The sequence below is a fragment of the Zonotrichia albicollis genome, chromosome 15 (assembly GCF_047830755.1).
Source record: "Zonotrichia albicollis isolate bZonAlb1 chromosome 15, bZonAlb1.hap1, whole genome shotgun sequence".
Taxonomy (NCBI): domain Eukaryota; kingdom Metazoa; phylum Chordata; class Aves; order Passeriformes; family Passerellidae; genus Zonotrichia; species Zonotrichia albicollis.
Genome location: NC_133833.1, coordinates 6,221,296 through 6,236,877, shown reverse-complemented (window position 1 = coordinate 6,236,877; position 15,582 = coordinate 6,221,296). Strand labels below are relative to the sequence as shown.

The 15,582-nt window shown below is 51.7% G+C and overlaps 1 protein-coding gene across 1 annotated transcript in view; it reads right to left on the bottom strand.

Annotated features, from left to right (window-relative positions):
• Window positions 1-3,352, bottom strand: part of FAT2 (FAT atypical cadherin 2) — a 44,661-nt gene extending 41,309 nt beyond the window's left edge. The window contains exon 1 of the mRNA XM_074551953.1: window positions 55-3,352. Within this exon, the coding sequence (XP_074408054.1) occupies window positions 55-3,319 (3,265 nt within the window). The 5' untranslated portion in view covers window positions 3,320-3,352. The remainder of the gene's footprint in view (window positions 1-54) is intronic.
• Between the last annotated feature and the right edge of the window lie 12,230 nt (window positions 3,353-15,582).

Here is a 15,582-nt window from a genome sequence, read left to right as displayed (position 1 = left end):
CACAGCAGGTAGCTTAAGCCTTCAAGGTACACTATTAAATGAAGCAGTCCTTACCTGTGTCCTTTTCAATGTGGAAGACTGAGAGGCCAGTGCCTTCTCGGAGGAAATACTGAACCTCTCCATCTTTGCCCCTGTCGATGTCCTTGGCTGTGACCATCATCACTGACGTGCCCTTGGGGCTGTTCTCCTGCACCCAGCCTTTGAAGACAAAGGAGGCAAAGCGTGGTGGGTTCAAGTTCTCGTTGACATCGATGACGTTCACTTCCAGGTGGCAGAGGGAAGAGCGAGAGAAGGGCTTCCCACCGTCACTGACCTGCACGGTGAGGTTGTAAGAGTCCCTCTTCTCATAGTCCAGCTCCTTGTCCAAACGGAGCGCCCCGGTCAGCTTATCCACATGAAACATCATCTCCTCATTGTTGATAAGGCTGTACCTCACCTCCCCACCAGAGCCAGCATCAGGGTCAAAAGCTTCCACAAACAGGAGAATGGTCCCCACAGGCAGGTCTTCAGGGACCTTCACACTGTTGAGGGCTGGGAGGCACTGTGGAGTGTTGTCATTGACATCCTCCAGAGTCACAACGAGGTCTGTGACAGAGAACAGCTGGAAGCCTGTTTTGGGCTGGTCCCTGGCTTCTATTTTCAGCACATAGCAAGGCCACAATTCTCTATCTAGAGCACCTGTAACTGTCACTTCTCCAGTGACACTGTTAATGGCAAACTTGTCCGTGGGGGTTAGGAGAGAGTATTTTACTCTCCCATTGTCATCTGTATCAGCATCTTCTGCTTTCAGTTGAGCTATTGTTGTCCCTGCTGCTACATGTTCTGGTATTGCCACCCAATAGGCACCTTGAGTGAATTTAGGAGTATTATCATTGGTATCCAACACATTCACAGCCAATAGTTTCCAAGATGATTTTTGTGGTGTGCCAAGGTCATACACAGTAATGTTGAGAATGTAGAAGCTGGTTTGCTCATGATCTAAAGGAGAAAGGACTTGAAGGAGACCCAGTTCCAGGTCAATTGTAAAGCAGCTGTCATCGTTTCCATCTGAGATCACATAAATCAATTTTCCATTAAAACCAGTGTCAGGATCAAAGGCTGAAAGGTCAGCAATAGTTGAGTTGATGGGAACAGTCTCTATGATATCAATGGATCGTGGAAAGCTGTCATCAAACTTAGGAGCATTATGGTTTATAAGGTGCAAGTTCAGAGATGTTTCATCATCTTGCCCATGGCCTTGAGACTGAGACTCGATGGAGTGTATGATGGTTTCTGTCAGTTGCTTCAAGACTCCTGTTTCCTCACAGTGCATTTGGACAGGGAGGCCTTGGCTGACCACAGTGATGTTTACAGATGTTGGCAAAGCATAGTTCTCTCCGTCTGTTGCAGTTATTTTCAAAGAGTAGAAAAGTGGCTGTTCAGAAGGAAGATCTCGCAGAGATATTCTAAGGGATATTACTCCAGAGATGGGATTCAGTTCAAAATGCTGCAAGTCGTTGCCAGACTTGATTTCGTATTTGATATGCTGCAGCTCATCACTGTCGATTGCAGAGACCGTGGCCACAGGGCTCCCAACTGGAAAGTCCCGTGGGATGGTGCCACTGCAGCTTGCCTTCTCAAACACAGGAGCGTTGTCATTGACATTGCTCAGCGTGAGGGAGACGTACACCTCGGTCTCGCGGCGGAAGGGTGAGCCCCAGTCTGACGCCCACACCCGCAGGTGGTACCATCTCTGCATCAGCTCGTAGTCCATCGACTTGGAGGTGGAAATGACACCAGAATAGGGGTCAATGACAAAGGGAACTGATTTCTGGTTGGCTATGCTGTAGGTGACAAAGCCATTGTCTCCTCTGTCTTCATCTGTAGCCCTTACTGTTAAGACGCTGGTGCCAGGAGGAACATTTTCATCAAAGGTCCCATGGTATGCAGACTCAGTAAAAACTGGAACATGATTGTTGCAGTCGGTGACGTCAACAATAACAGTGGTGGATGTGTGACTGTTACTGCTTGTAACTTCAAGCTCAAAAGTAGACTGCTCATGAAAGTCTATTGCTCTGACTGTAGTTATCAGCCCAGTGTGAGGATTGATCTTAAAGCTTGTGCTGTCAGGAGTAGGTCTTAAAATGTATTTAAGATTTGGGACAGCTGGTGTGATCTTCACCATAACAACTTGGCTGCCAGCTGGGGAAAATTCACTGAGCTGGACCCGGTACACTTCTTTCTCAAACCTGGCAGAAACATACTTGGAGGGAGGTATGTGGACAACTCTGACAGGAGAAAACAGTGGTGGCTTGCTCTTGTCCTTGGCTTGCACACTGAGATTGAAACCAAAGGGGTAAAGTAACCAGTTTATCTCTTTGTTTGACACAATCATGAACTCAGTGCTCCCAAAGTAGGATCTGATGGCTCTGAAATGTCTTCCCGGATCTCCATCCACAAACTCGACCGAATCAATCCCTGCTTCTGAGTCACCACTTTCTACAGAGAGAGTTGCATAGATAAAGTCTTCACCTGAGTCAGGTGATGTCACCTTCACCGAGGAGATAGAGGGGGCTTTCCTGGCAGATGGCTCCACCTGGATGGTGAGACTAGCCAAGTTCCCAAAGCCATTCCCTTCCGTGATCTTTCTCATTCTGTCCACAGCCAAAACCTGCAGGTTATGCCTGCCTCGATGGGTGCTGTTGAGCCTGCCTGTGACCATAACTGCCCCTGTGGTGGGGTGCACAGAGAATAGGCTGGACTTGGTGTTGAGGGCATAGTAGAACTCAGCGTTCTGGCCAGCGTCAGCATCAGTGGCACTGAGCCTGCTGATCACTGTTTTCAGAGGAGTGTCTTCTCTGATGGACACTTTGTAGGAGGGGGGTGAAAAGAGAGGTTTCAAGTCATTTCTGTCCAGAATATGGATCAAGACTTTGGCCCAGGCTTCGTAGGCAAAGGTGCTCTCTGTGGCCTTGATTATTAACATGTAACTGTCTTTGACCTCGCGGTTTAAAAGTGCTGTGTTGCTGCTCCTGGTTCTTATTCTCAAGAAGCAGAAATCCCCAATCACGTGCTCCTCTGTTTTAAACAGACCAGTGTTGTCGCCAGAAGCTATTCTGTACCTGATGTCCCACTCAGGCTCTCTCTTGTAAATACCCATCTTGGCGTAGCTCTCCACGTAGGTCTTGGGGGCCGAATTCTCATAGATGGTGGCATTGTAGAAGAAGTGGGTGAAGTGCAGAGGGGAAGTGTTGCCCTTCTCACAGCTGGCCTTGTGGACCACACAATGCATCAGGAAAACAGCAACACTCAGGAAGTGACTCCTGATGGAGACTTCCATGGTGTGGTGTCTCCTTGAGCCCTGCAGGTGTCAAAGGAAGAACATTGGTAACTCTCATTAAGGTCAGTGTGTTACAGATAAAATTCTGCAAGGGCTCAGCCTCACCTCCCTGCTCTGTCTACCCTTCATGGTACAATTGTTAGCTCAGCTCTTCTTCCCTCTGTCCCAGTGACAGACTTGTCCTCCCACATCCCCACGCTGGCTCAGATTTCTTCACTTTCTCTGCTTCAGTTTCTGCCTTTATAGAGGGGCGAAAATGTGCTAAGTCACGCAAAATGCTCTGATCAGGCTAACTTGCTATTTTGTGAACAATCTTGCCCTCCCTTCATTCTGCTTTCTCCTAAGTCAAACAGCATATCTACACTCCCCACCCATAATCCAAACTTCCTCTTCTTTTGTTTCTCCAGCCTCCCTTTTCCATCTTAACTTTTCTCTCCCCTGAAATTTCTGAAAATCATCTTTGAGAGTCAAAATACAAACTGATTTATGTACCTCTCTGTGGTTTTCTTCCCTTTTCTCTCCCTGTGCTACAGGATGTGTGGTCCTTCCCCAGCAATGATGGGGAACACATGCCATGTGAAATGTCCCATGTAAAAATTCCTTCTGAATGTGCAGCCCCACAATGTGGCCTTTCCAACAGCTTTCTCTCACTTTCTAATCAAGCTCTGTCTCAATTATCTGAAAATTCTTCTGATTCACAGGCCTGACCCTGCTGCCCACTCTGTGCTGACTGAAGGAGCAGGTTTCCAGCTAGACACAGCCCATGCCACCCTCAGCCCTTGAGTAATCTCTCTGGCTGTTGCCTTCTCATGGCAAAGCCCCAGGGTCAGGATTCCTGTGGAGGATTTGCTGTCCATGACCACCCTCCATCAGCTCCCTTCTCCAACAGCTCCCGAGCAGCTGTGGCTCCACTGTTTATCTCTGTGAACAAGGTGTATCAAAGGAGGAACTGGGGAGCACACATGTGATTAACAGGGATGCAACTTTATTAGGGAGCTTTGCAGAGCTTGTTAAAGGATCAAGGCCTGTTCTTTTCAAAAGCTAAGTGCACGCTGCTGTGTGTGCAGTTAGGGGTTGAAACCAGGGATAAGCTAAATATAGGTGCATATATTTCCCCTAGATATCCTAGGAGATCTTTATCTAGAACTGTTTCTTCCTGTTTTAAATTTAAATTATATATCAAGTACCTGCCAGTCATTTGGCACATTCCTAATTTAAACAGGGAAGACTTGTTTTTCCAGACACTTTTTCAAGACTCATCTCTTTAAGAACCAGAACTAGTTCAATTTGTAACTCAAGTTGAATGTTAGGAACAAATTGTTAGATCCCAACTAACAGTATGTGTCATATTCTCCCACTGAGGTATCTAATTACTGATAAATACAAAGCTGTAAATTTCATATTTGCTTCAAATCCTTTTCTCCTTGGTAAATAGAAGCCAAATATCCAAAAATCACTCTGTGGTCATCCTTTTACAAAACAACTGCTCTGAAGCTGAAGTCAAACTAGCAGAAGTTGGAGAGAAATCAACACAATTCAGTTTTGACAAAACTCAGACTCATTTTTTCACGCCACCATTTCACTTCTAGGAAACACAACATAATCCCAAACGTATTTCAAATTAAATAAAAACTCAGAAGGCAGAGATGGGTGACCCAGAAAGGCACTGTGGCTCCTTCTGAGAAGTCGAAAACCATGTTCTTAAAAGCTCTGCTTGCTGCTTGTTACTTAACAGCCCTTGAGAGCTGCGCAGCATGTAGGGACCTGCCTAGAGCTACTCCCTTGCAGCATTTTCAACTGCTGAACCTGGCGAGGAGACGTTGGCAGGCTGCGCACGCGTGGCTGGGGCCAGGATCCACACAGCACAGAGCGCAGCAAGGCACCAGAACCAACCAGAACCAAAGCAGAGCTGCTCCACCAACAGCAGGCTTAATGAATCCGATGGCTTTGTATCTGGGCTAATTGACTTTTTAATTGAATTGCACTCGAACGGCAATGTGAACTCATCTCTCATAAGACATCAGAGAAGCCGCAGAGCAGAGACGTTATGAACTCCACAACCACAAGAAAAGCTGGATCCAGAGCACATGCCTTCCTGGGCACCAGCAATTCAACATGGGAGGATAACCTTCAGCAAGGAGTGGGTTTTCTGGCAATTAACAAGATGCAAGCTTTCGTCTGAATCTCTCCTGGAATGCACTTAACCTCCCTCTTCCCTGTGTTATTTCCTGACATCTAAGAAGGGCTTCACTTAACATTGCTGCTTTTCCCCTCTCTATTACCAGGGTTTTACTCCTCTGTCCAGATAATTATTTCTCAAAACCTGTTGTGGCCTCAATATTTCTTAGAGCTTTGCTCCCAATTACAAGCTGGACTGAAAGCAATCAATGGCTTCAGCAGTTATTATGAGGGATGGAGAGTGACTACGCATCTGGGCATGAGGCAGAAGCCTCATTTCCTCTGGAAGTGATCTGAAACTTTGAAAGACACAGTCAAAACCTGGGGAGAATTGTCTAGGAGGCATCATCATCAACTTTTCAAGAGCTTCTCTTTGTGTCAGGACCATGCTCAGTTGAGCAGTAGCACAGAGAGTCTGCGTTCCCTGACAGCAACTTCCCACCCTGGGCCTGGAAATCATCCCCTATGATCTACAGCTGCAGTTTCTCCCTTAGTAGGCTGCACCGGGAAGCAATCATGCTCTGAGGGTCTTGTTTCTCTTTCTCCAGCATGGTTTTAGTGCAATTTTAAGTGCAATAGATCCACCAGGAAATGTCTGTGATGTCCCTGATCTGTCCTCTGCTTCTGGAATCATTTATGCCACAGTCCCTACAGTCATAATGCAAAATTATCCAGAAGTGGGATGGGGACATTTCCAAGGGCCACAGGGAAACTTAACAGAAAAATGGGGGAGAGTGCTCTGAAGAGAGGGGAAATTTCGTGAATTGGCTCAGCTTCAGGGGAAATCCTGTTGGGACTGACCCTGGAAGATGACAGCAATGAACCAGCAGAAGAGGGGTTTTCTATGACTTTTGTTCTGTGGGTTGAAAGCTGTGCATAGCATGAAACCAGCAAAAAAATAAATTTACCAGCCCTTCTCCCAAATGCAGGTGGCTACCAGGGAGGAGCAGCACTGCCAAGCTCAGGGGTCCTTGCCACGGATTTCAAGGATCTCCAGATGGAAACTGGGTGAAATCAATCAGACTTTTCATGCAGATTAAGAGAACCATTCCTCCTGTCCTTGTGCTGTCAGTAACTAGTGCATGACCCATGGGACCTGTGGCAAGGACCATACACACCTCAGGCTGCCAGATCAGCTGCAAGCACTTAACACTTGAACACCCTCACTTGCCTCTGTCTCTTCACCTCATGGGATCATTTATTTCTACTCCTGAGTGCTCCGATTCTCTTTGGTGGCCTGCTGGAGCTGCTGCATTGAGGGCCAGCAGTGCTGGAGAAGCCCTCGGTGGGATGGAGTGAGGAAGGCAGGGCATGCTCCCACTGAGGGAAATACCAGGGCATCATTATGTGGTGATTCAGCCTCCTCTCCTAATCACCAGGTGAGGATCAGAGAGCCTCGGGGGGCTTCCCCCTCAGCCCCGTGGATGCAAACTCCCCACAAAGGCAGTAAACAGCCGGGGTATCTCTAATCAGAGCCCGAGCGCGCAGCTAAATTTAACATCCAAATTGTGAACCTCTGTCAAAGACATGCCCAAATCTGTCGGGCTTGAAACGAGGGAACAAACACAGCGCTGAGATTCAAAGTGTGTGCGTGGGGAGACCCTGGAGATGGTGATTTGGGGGGCTTGGTGCAGGGAAAGGCTGTTCTGGCCAGCTGGGGTGAGGGGCTGGGGCAGGGCCGGGGGGCTCTGGGGGCCCTCCCAGGGGTCTCCTGCAAGCTGTGGGCTGCTCTGTTTGTTGGCCATATCGCAGAAAAGTGCTGCAGCCTGCCAGGAAGCAGGTGTGGCCCCAGCCCCACCTTTTGATTCCCTTCAAGAAGAGCATTTGAAAGCAATAAAAACCCAAAACACAAAACAAAGCAAGTGCTGAGTGCACCCAGAGCAGCATTCCCCTCATGAGCTGTGGGGGCTTGGCACAAGGTTTTGAGATCAGAAGCTTAAAGAAAAATCATCATTTTCACTGGAAAAGACAACTCTTCCCTTACTTTGCTAGCATGCATCCCAAGTTTTCCTTCTTCCTCCATTTTCTCTCCCTTTTTCTTTCAATACAATAAACAGCCTCTTCCCCATGATAAGGACCAAGCAAAATCACCCCCAAACACATCAGCTTCTCTGTCAGAGGCTGCAAGAACAGGGAAAGACACGAGATGAGACTGGCTCTTCAAGTAATTAGTTTAACGATGCATTTCAATGGCCATTGTGAAACAGAGACAGAGAGCAAAGGGAGCACTCCTGTAAGATGGTGAGTAGAAGGTTTTGGGAAGGCAATAGGAGATGGGACATTGTTCTTCTGGCTTGGTGGGGCAGAAGGCGTCCAGCTACAGATGGGGCAATGTCCTTACAGCTGCTCCCAAACAGGACCGACCAGAAAGCAATCCCTGGGATTTCAGTGTGGCAAAGTCACAGAGTTCAATGGACACTGTGCTGGCCATATCTGTGAAATGTTTTGCTTCCCAGTGCTGAAATATCCTGTTCACCCTGCAGGTAGGTTATGCTGCTTGGTTAATGTTTGCCCTCTCCTCTGCCACAGTGATTTTGGTGGGAATTGGATTCTTTTCCACTGGGGAGCTCCCTGATGGCTGCTCACAGTCACCCCATCGGGTTTGAATGCTCTGTGGAGATGGGTATCTCTCAAACTGTTTTCTTGGACTTTGAAAGAAAACCAAACAAATCCATCCCATCCTCGGAGATCCTGCTCCTGCCTTTGGTTGTGCAGTCTCTGCTTGGTTTTGCAGTGCACAGGAGAAACACGTCCTGGAGGTACTGCACAAAGCCAGAAAACTAATGAAAAGAGCCCCTGCAGTTACGGTGTTTCCTTCTTCAGTGTATCTCGGGGTTTTCCAGCGCCTGTGGATGGTTTTGCAGGGCTGGTGCTTGCAGAACTGCCTGCACCAGCCTGCTTGGGGGCTGTGCTGCTGTGGGTGCAGCTTTCTGCTGGACTGGCAGATTCCATCCAGTCACAGTTGGGCTGTTCCTTCCCCATCTCCACTTTCCAATCTCTGAATGGCTTGGACAGAGTTTTGGAAATTGTTTCCAGGTTGCTGGGCAGCCTGGAGCAAGGTGGCTGGTCATGTAGAACCTGGAGCACATTCCCTTCACCTCCAAGGACTGTCCTTGCTCCCAGCGTCCCATGAAATGCTGCCAGGGCAGTGCCAGACCTGTGCCACAGCCATGCCATGGCTGAGCTCTGTTCCTGGGGGAAAGGGGCTGGGCACTGATGGGGTGGGCTCTGCTGAGGGCTTCTCAGCTGCAGAGCCATGGAAAGCCGTGGGTTAATGAGTCTCATGCTGGCATGCAGAGCAGGGACTCTCTCCTTGGCCTGCCCAGCATGGCAGGAGGTCACACACGTGTCCCTGAGCACTACAGGTACAGCCCTAAAGCACTACAGATGTTCCTTCGATCATCTGCCAGCTGAACCAGGGAGGAGCTTTAACCCAGGGGGTCTGGGTACCCCAAGGAGCTTGGGCTGGCAGCCTCTATGGGGCTTTGGTGGACAGAGACTCCCTTGAAGGAGTTTGGGGGAAGCCTGTGAGACACTGAGTGGTGTGGGGCAGTCTGGGCCCCAGGCTGGGAGGGGGATCTGGCAGAGATAACTCTGTACTGCCGCAGGACTTGGTGAAAATGCTTCATTGTGAGGCAGCCCTGCCTTCCCCAGACCTGGTCTGCTGTGACCAGGGGACCTATGGGGGTCCTAACCAGGGCCACCCTTCAAGGCTGACAGTGGGAACAGGGGGGGATGCTGCCCCTTGAGTGGTGCAAGACACAGATGAGTAGAGCCAGAGAGGAGATGGCAGGATGGCCTTCCACATGGGAAGGGCAGCTGGGAAGCATTTAGTTACTCTGATGTCCAACTCCTCTTTCCCCCAAATTCCACAGGTTGGATGCTCAGAGCCAGACTGACTCTAAAAGCACCTTGCTCCATGACATCTTTCTGTGGCTTCCTCCAGCCAGCCACTCACCCCCTTGCTCCTAGGACATCTCACGCATTCCTCCATCCCTGGAGCTTTGGCTGTGCCCTGATGCTGCTCCTGCTGCCCTGCTGTGACCCTTCACTGGAGCAGGCAGGTGCTGTGTGTCTTTGCCCCCAGGCCATCCTCTGTCCAAGAGCATCACCAGATAGGTGAAGCCAAAGGCCACCTTTCCACCTGCAATCTGCATTTCTGCCTAGAACCCAGGGAGAGCTGGATTTTGCACTGCTGCCAACACCTAGGCCTGGCCCAGATGTGACACCTAGCTGAGGTGTCACTTTGTAAGCTCATCTTTAGGCACAGGACAACCTGAACATAGTTGAACTCTCTGCAGAGTTGTGAGGGTCATTGATCTCTCTCTGTTTTGGCATTGCAGCATCATTCTAGAGCAAGAGTTAACTGAGCAGCCCCAGAGCCCTCAGTGAGGTCTGGAGGTTGAGGGAACCTTGCAGTGCCAGCTGCCTTGCAGCTCCTGTCCCAGGGCAAGTGTGACAGGAGGGAAGTGAAGAAGGGATGTGCAAAGGGAACCATCCTTATGCATCATTCCTGATCCCTTTCCTCTGCTCTCCCCAGCTGTGGGAGCAAGGGGGTAAATCCTGCTTATAATCCAAAAGCTGCCACTGCCCAGATAACCAGTGGGGGGGTTGAGGGGTGGACAAGGACAGCAGCTGTGACAACAGCCAGGAGACAGGGAGAGACAGCACATCCCACTGTGGCTGTCAGGGGAATGGGCACTGCTGGCTGGGACAAGAAGCAGCCCTGGGGGCTGGAGAAGGGGCAGCCAGTGCTGGCAGGAAGGAGATTTGGTGGGAGCTGCTCACCAGGCAGGGTGTGAGGGGCCCTGGGGTTAGGGCACCACAGAGCAGCAGCCCAAGCACATTGGCACAAGGGCCAGGTGGAGCATGCCAGGATCTCACATGAGTGTGCCCCAGCTCTGCTGCTGGGACTGTGCACCACTCACCCTCCTGTGATTCAGCTGCCATGGAGGCTTTAGCACCAAAGACCTCATACCTCAGTCACTGCAAACTATCTGTAAGAGCCCACAAGGGGTCCTGGACTCTTCTCTGATTGCTTTCTCCTGCCAAAACTCATCCTGAGCCTTTCACATTTTCCCCATGCTTGGGATGCAAGTTAGCTTACACTATAATCATCCCCCTGTCTGCAGACTGCTGAGGGATTTGGGTGTGTGGGACCACATTGTCAATCCTGGTACCCTTCAGATCTGCACATTTAACCAGATAGGCAAAGACCCGAAAGGAGTTAACTTTGCACAAGCTTGTGAAAAGCAGCAGGACAGAGGAGAGAAATCCAAATTAGGACTCCCAGCTGGAAGAAAAAGCTCTAATGTGAGCCCAACCCGATTATTAGACATCAGAGAATCCACACAAGAGGGAGCGCCGCAGGCAACCCAGCTTCATGAATTGTGTACTGCTCACAAACCAGCTGTTTACTGAGGTGCTGCAAAGCTGGGAGAGCTGAGGTCCCACACACAGCTCACACCTGACCCACGGACACCAACAGGGCTCAGCTCGCCCCAGGCTGGGGAGAGCAGCAGCTCTGCCCAGTGTGAAGGGGCTCTGACCCTGTGAGTCTTCACTGCCGCCTTAACTCAGCCTGGCTGCTGGTAACGAGGCCGCTGCCCTCATCACCTCCAGTGCCCTTTCTGCGATTCCCCGTGGGGAACACACACGTTATCCTAAAATCGCTGAAATTCCTTGGGAAGGAGCCCAGGAGCACCCTGGTGTGAAAGCTGCTGAGGGATCTTGTGCCCCGCTGGGCGAGGTGAGGAGGGACAGCCCAGCCTCGTCTGCCCCGCACACAGCCCTGCCCACCGCGCTCCTCCCTCACCTTGTCCTGCTACCCGGCAATTCCATTCACCCTGCAGACCTGTCCCTGCACTGATCTGATGATTTCTCTCCTTGCCCTGCCCAGATCCTGCCGGTCCTTCCCTCCTGCTGCCCGCAGGTGAGCTCGGAGCGCAGCTCTCTGCTCAGCCCCTCTCTCTCCGTGTCCATCTGTCCGCCTCCAGCTGCTCCTTCCCGCCCCTTTCCTGCCTTTGGAGGCAGCGTGAGGACACAGAGGACAAAAAAAATGAATGAGACAATCAGGGCATCAAGGATGGCTGGCCAGCACGCCAATAGCCGTGCCACAAAAATTCCCTGCAGCAGGGATTTATTGAATGCAAGGGTTACCTGCGAGCTGATAGAAACCCTTCAGCTCCCAGAGCTGCCCGCAGCCTCCCACCTCCTGTGCCGTGTCCAAGCTGCTGCAAGGCCAGCCCGTGCCCTGGGGAGCTCGGTGTTTCACCGAAAAAAAATATTAACCCCCAGGAGAGCCGCGTTTGCCCAGGCTGGCCTCACTGCCACAGTGTGTCCTTGTCAGCGCTCCCAGCACAGGTCACTCCCTCCTGCTCCATCCTCTCTGCTTTGAGTGTATTTCTGTGATCTCCTGCCATTGCAGCGCCTCTGTGGGGCCAGCAAGGGTGCGTGGACACTGCGTGGAGCACCTGTGACCAGCAGGCAGGGCACAGAGTGTCCCTGTCAACCGGGGCCATATGGAGCGGCTATTCATGGCTCAACCCGCGTCTCCCGGGCTGCCTGAGTCACAGCTCCTGTCACACGTGCAACCCAGCCACTCAAAAATAGTCACACAATGGAAGAGCATCCAAGTAGCCCTGCCTGATCAGTTTTGATTGCTTAGCAGAGGAGCAAAAAAGTAAGTAAACTTCACAGGTAAACTTCTCCTTCTCCCACTTTTCAGCATCACTGCAAGTATCTGTCTGATCTTGGGCTACTGCATTTAAAAACCTTCACTGGAGCCGTCCATACCAAATGGATCAAAACCTTGTTTGAAGCCGAACACAACTTTTGGTGTCTGCAACATCCTGTAGTAATTTGTTCCCCAGTTAATTATGCCCGCCATACAGAAAAGGAAAGTGTTTCCTTGGGTTTGTTTCAACCCTGCTCCTTGTCCATTTCTGAGCTACAAACCTTCCTAGCAGCCCTTCCAGCCTGCCCCTCCCTGGAGCTCCTTCTTCCAAGAATTAAAGAAAGTTTCTTTGCTAATAAAGCAGTACCTGCCTCATTGCCAAGGAAAAAGTGTGGTTAGAGGAAAAAATGCTTGCTCAGCAGATCAGCTTGTTAATAGACAATGCAGCATCCATGTTGCCAACCCAGTTTAAAAAATTTAAAAGGGCTCAGGGGTATTTAATCCTCTTATGTTTGTCCATGATACAAGAGGAAGCCCAGTGCTAACAGCTCGAGGTGCAGCTGCACTTGCATGCTCCACACGTGGCACGGAACAAAGCGAGGTGCAGGGAGTAGGGAATGCCATTGCTGCAGCACGCAGGGAGCTGGAACCATCCTGCAGCGCTTGCCTCGGAGCAGTTGGCAGGAGAGCAGGATGCAAAATGCATTAGTCCCTAGCAGATGTTTGATTCCAGGTGTCGTGCCTCCTTTGAACTCTCCCTCCGTACATGAGCGGTGCTTGTTTGTTTGCAGGGTTGGGAGCTGCGCTGGTTTGGGAACATTAGGGTTTGAAATGCATTCATGGTGTGAGGGAAAGGCTCAGGACAGGAGTGGATCCTGCTGTGCTCTCCCCTCCACAGGCACGGCAGCTGGGCTCATTTTGGGAATGTCACAGAGCACGCTGAGCCTCCAGGCAAGGCTGGGAGAAGCAGAGACCGAATCCCTGGCTGGGTTAGAGACCTCTCCCTGCCCAGAGCCTCAGGAACCCCAATCCTACAGCACACAGGTGGATGTCCCTGAACCATTCCCGATAAGGTGAGGGGTGCTGCACATTAGGAGATGATAAAAGCACACAATGCCAAGCCTGGAGGCTTTGCTGTCCCAAATCCTGAGACAGCCCAGCCCTGCTCAGGAGCCCAGTACAGACTGTTTGCTTTCCATCCCAAAAGGAGCCCCTATCACCTTATAGGTCTCTCTAGCTGACAGCCTGGAGAGCCACGGCAGCTCCCTGCACATCCCCTGCCTGCTCTTTGTCCCTCTGAGTGCCGGAATGGGGGAACAGAGCAATCCATGTGCCCCTGCCAGGATCCAGGGCCAGCAGGAGCCCGTTGGCCACAGCCCTGCCTGCCCAGCAGAGCCTGCCCAGCTCGTAGCACCACACAGGCTGAGTTTCCACACCACCTGGGAACTCTCAGCCCTCCACAGCCACAAGGCAAAGGAGCAGGAGCTTTCTTTGAGGGTTTCCTCTGAAGCAACCCCAGTCGCGTGACCGCTGATCTTTGCCCCTCTGGAGTGCTGTGCTCCACCGAGTCCAACTCCAATTTCCCGGGAGGCTGATTAGCTGATAACTGCAGTTTGGAAGGGTTGGCTCCCAGTGCCCAGGCCTCCCTGCCTGTATTTCCACCTCCTTTATCAGGGCTGCACATGTACATAGGAAATAATTCCTGCATGCCCTAAAGTGGGACTGGGCTTGCTCTGTCTGGGATTTCATCCTGTCACAAGGCACTAGCAGTGAATGAAGGTGCAGACACACAAAGGGTGGCTCTGCCTTCAGCTCCTGGCTCTGCTGCCCATCGTGGAGGGGCACAAGGGCAGGTGAGGAGCTCTTAGCTGGGTGTACAGGGAAGCTGGGCAGGGGAAAACCAGCGCTGTGACCGCACTTGGGGATCCCCAAAGCACAGCCCAGGGGATCCCCAAAGCATAGCCCAGTTCAAGGTGACAGTGAAGTGGCTCAGTGGGGCACGTGGGGACAGAGTTTGGAGCTGTACACCTCACCCTGGTTAGCAGGGCTGGACATGGCCAATAGGTGAGCCTACAGCCAGACGCCATCGCTGCTCCTGCTGCACCTCATCCATTTACTCCAGCACAAGCTTGCTCCCTGCAGAAATCCTGCCTCGTTCAGACACCTGGATTGCTTCTGTGCTCACTCCCTCCACACCTGCCTCGCTCTGCAGCGTCGCTTTTGCCTTTGATACCTGGAGCCCACCTGCTCGCACTGGCTGCAGCCTGCTGGAGCTCCCCAGCTAAGCCAGATGCAAACACGAATGAAACTTTTTCTGCCTCCTTCCATAAGCCCTGTGCTACGGCTGCCAGAAGCGAGGAAGAGATGAAGAGCTCTGCATCCCAAAGCTCTCTCTGTAGGTAAATGCTGCTCCCAGCAAAAGTTACTCACATGCAAAAGCAGTTTGACGATTAAATCTCTTCAACCTCCATGCCTTCCTCCATCCATGCTGCACAGACTGCTCCCTGAGTCATTCCCACTCCCCACACCGGCCAGCAGCGTGCCTTACCTGTTGCAACAGGAGAGGCACCTCTCCTGAAGTTCACTGCTGCCTCTGCGCTCCCTGCGCTGCGAATCCTGTCCGGCAGCAGCAGCAGCAGCAGCAGCAGCAGCAGCTCCTGGCTGCTCGCCGGGGCTCCATGGTGCGGGCAGATCAGAGCAGAGGGCTCCGAGAGATCCCTGCAGGAAGGGCTTCTGCCGGCTGCAGCTCCGGCGGCAGCGCTCGGGAGCGGCGAGGGAGAAAGTTGCGAGGGGTGGAACTGGCTCGCAGGAGCGCCAGCCCTCCCGTGACGGGCTGCGGGAGGAGGAGGAGGAGGAAGAAGGGCATCGCCCGCTCCCTCCGTGAAGTTGTGAGTGTGCCTGTGTCAGAACCGGGCAAGGACCCAAGCCTTAGAGCCAAATAATTGTAGCGCTTTTTACTGTTAGATTAACCCGAAATCCAGGGCTTCAACTGCAGGGCGGGGGGAGGTGGTGGGCTGGCGGAATATGTCGGGTAAATCCCTCCCAGCACACCTGAAAAACTCAAAGATTGTTTTTAGCTATCTGCCAGGTGGGTGTTGTGAGGAGGGATGGGTAGAAGGGGGTGGGGGAAACCTGAATTTGCCCTCGGAGCAGCTGCGTGCGAGAGGCACTTTGAAGGTGGTTGTTGTTGTTTGTGTTGGGGGAGCCCCCAGAAACCTCGGCTGGTGCCAGCGAGCCCCGGGGGCTCCGTGCTGCACGGAGGAGAGGGGATGAAAAGGGGGTCCTGCCCTGAAAAGGCAGGAGGCAGCGATGGGAGATGGCAGCGTGGGGAGATAGACAACGTACGGGAGCTTTGGGGGATTTATCTTTGTAGAGCATCCTGGCTCTGGGGGAGTTGTTCAGGGCTGGA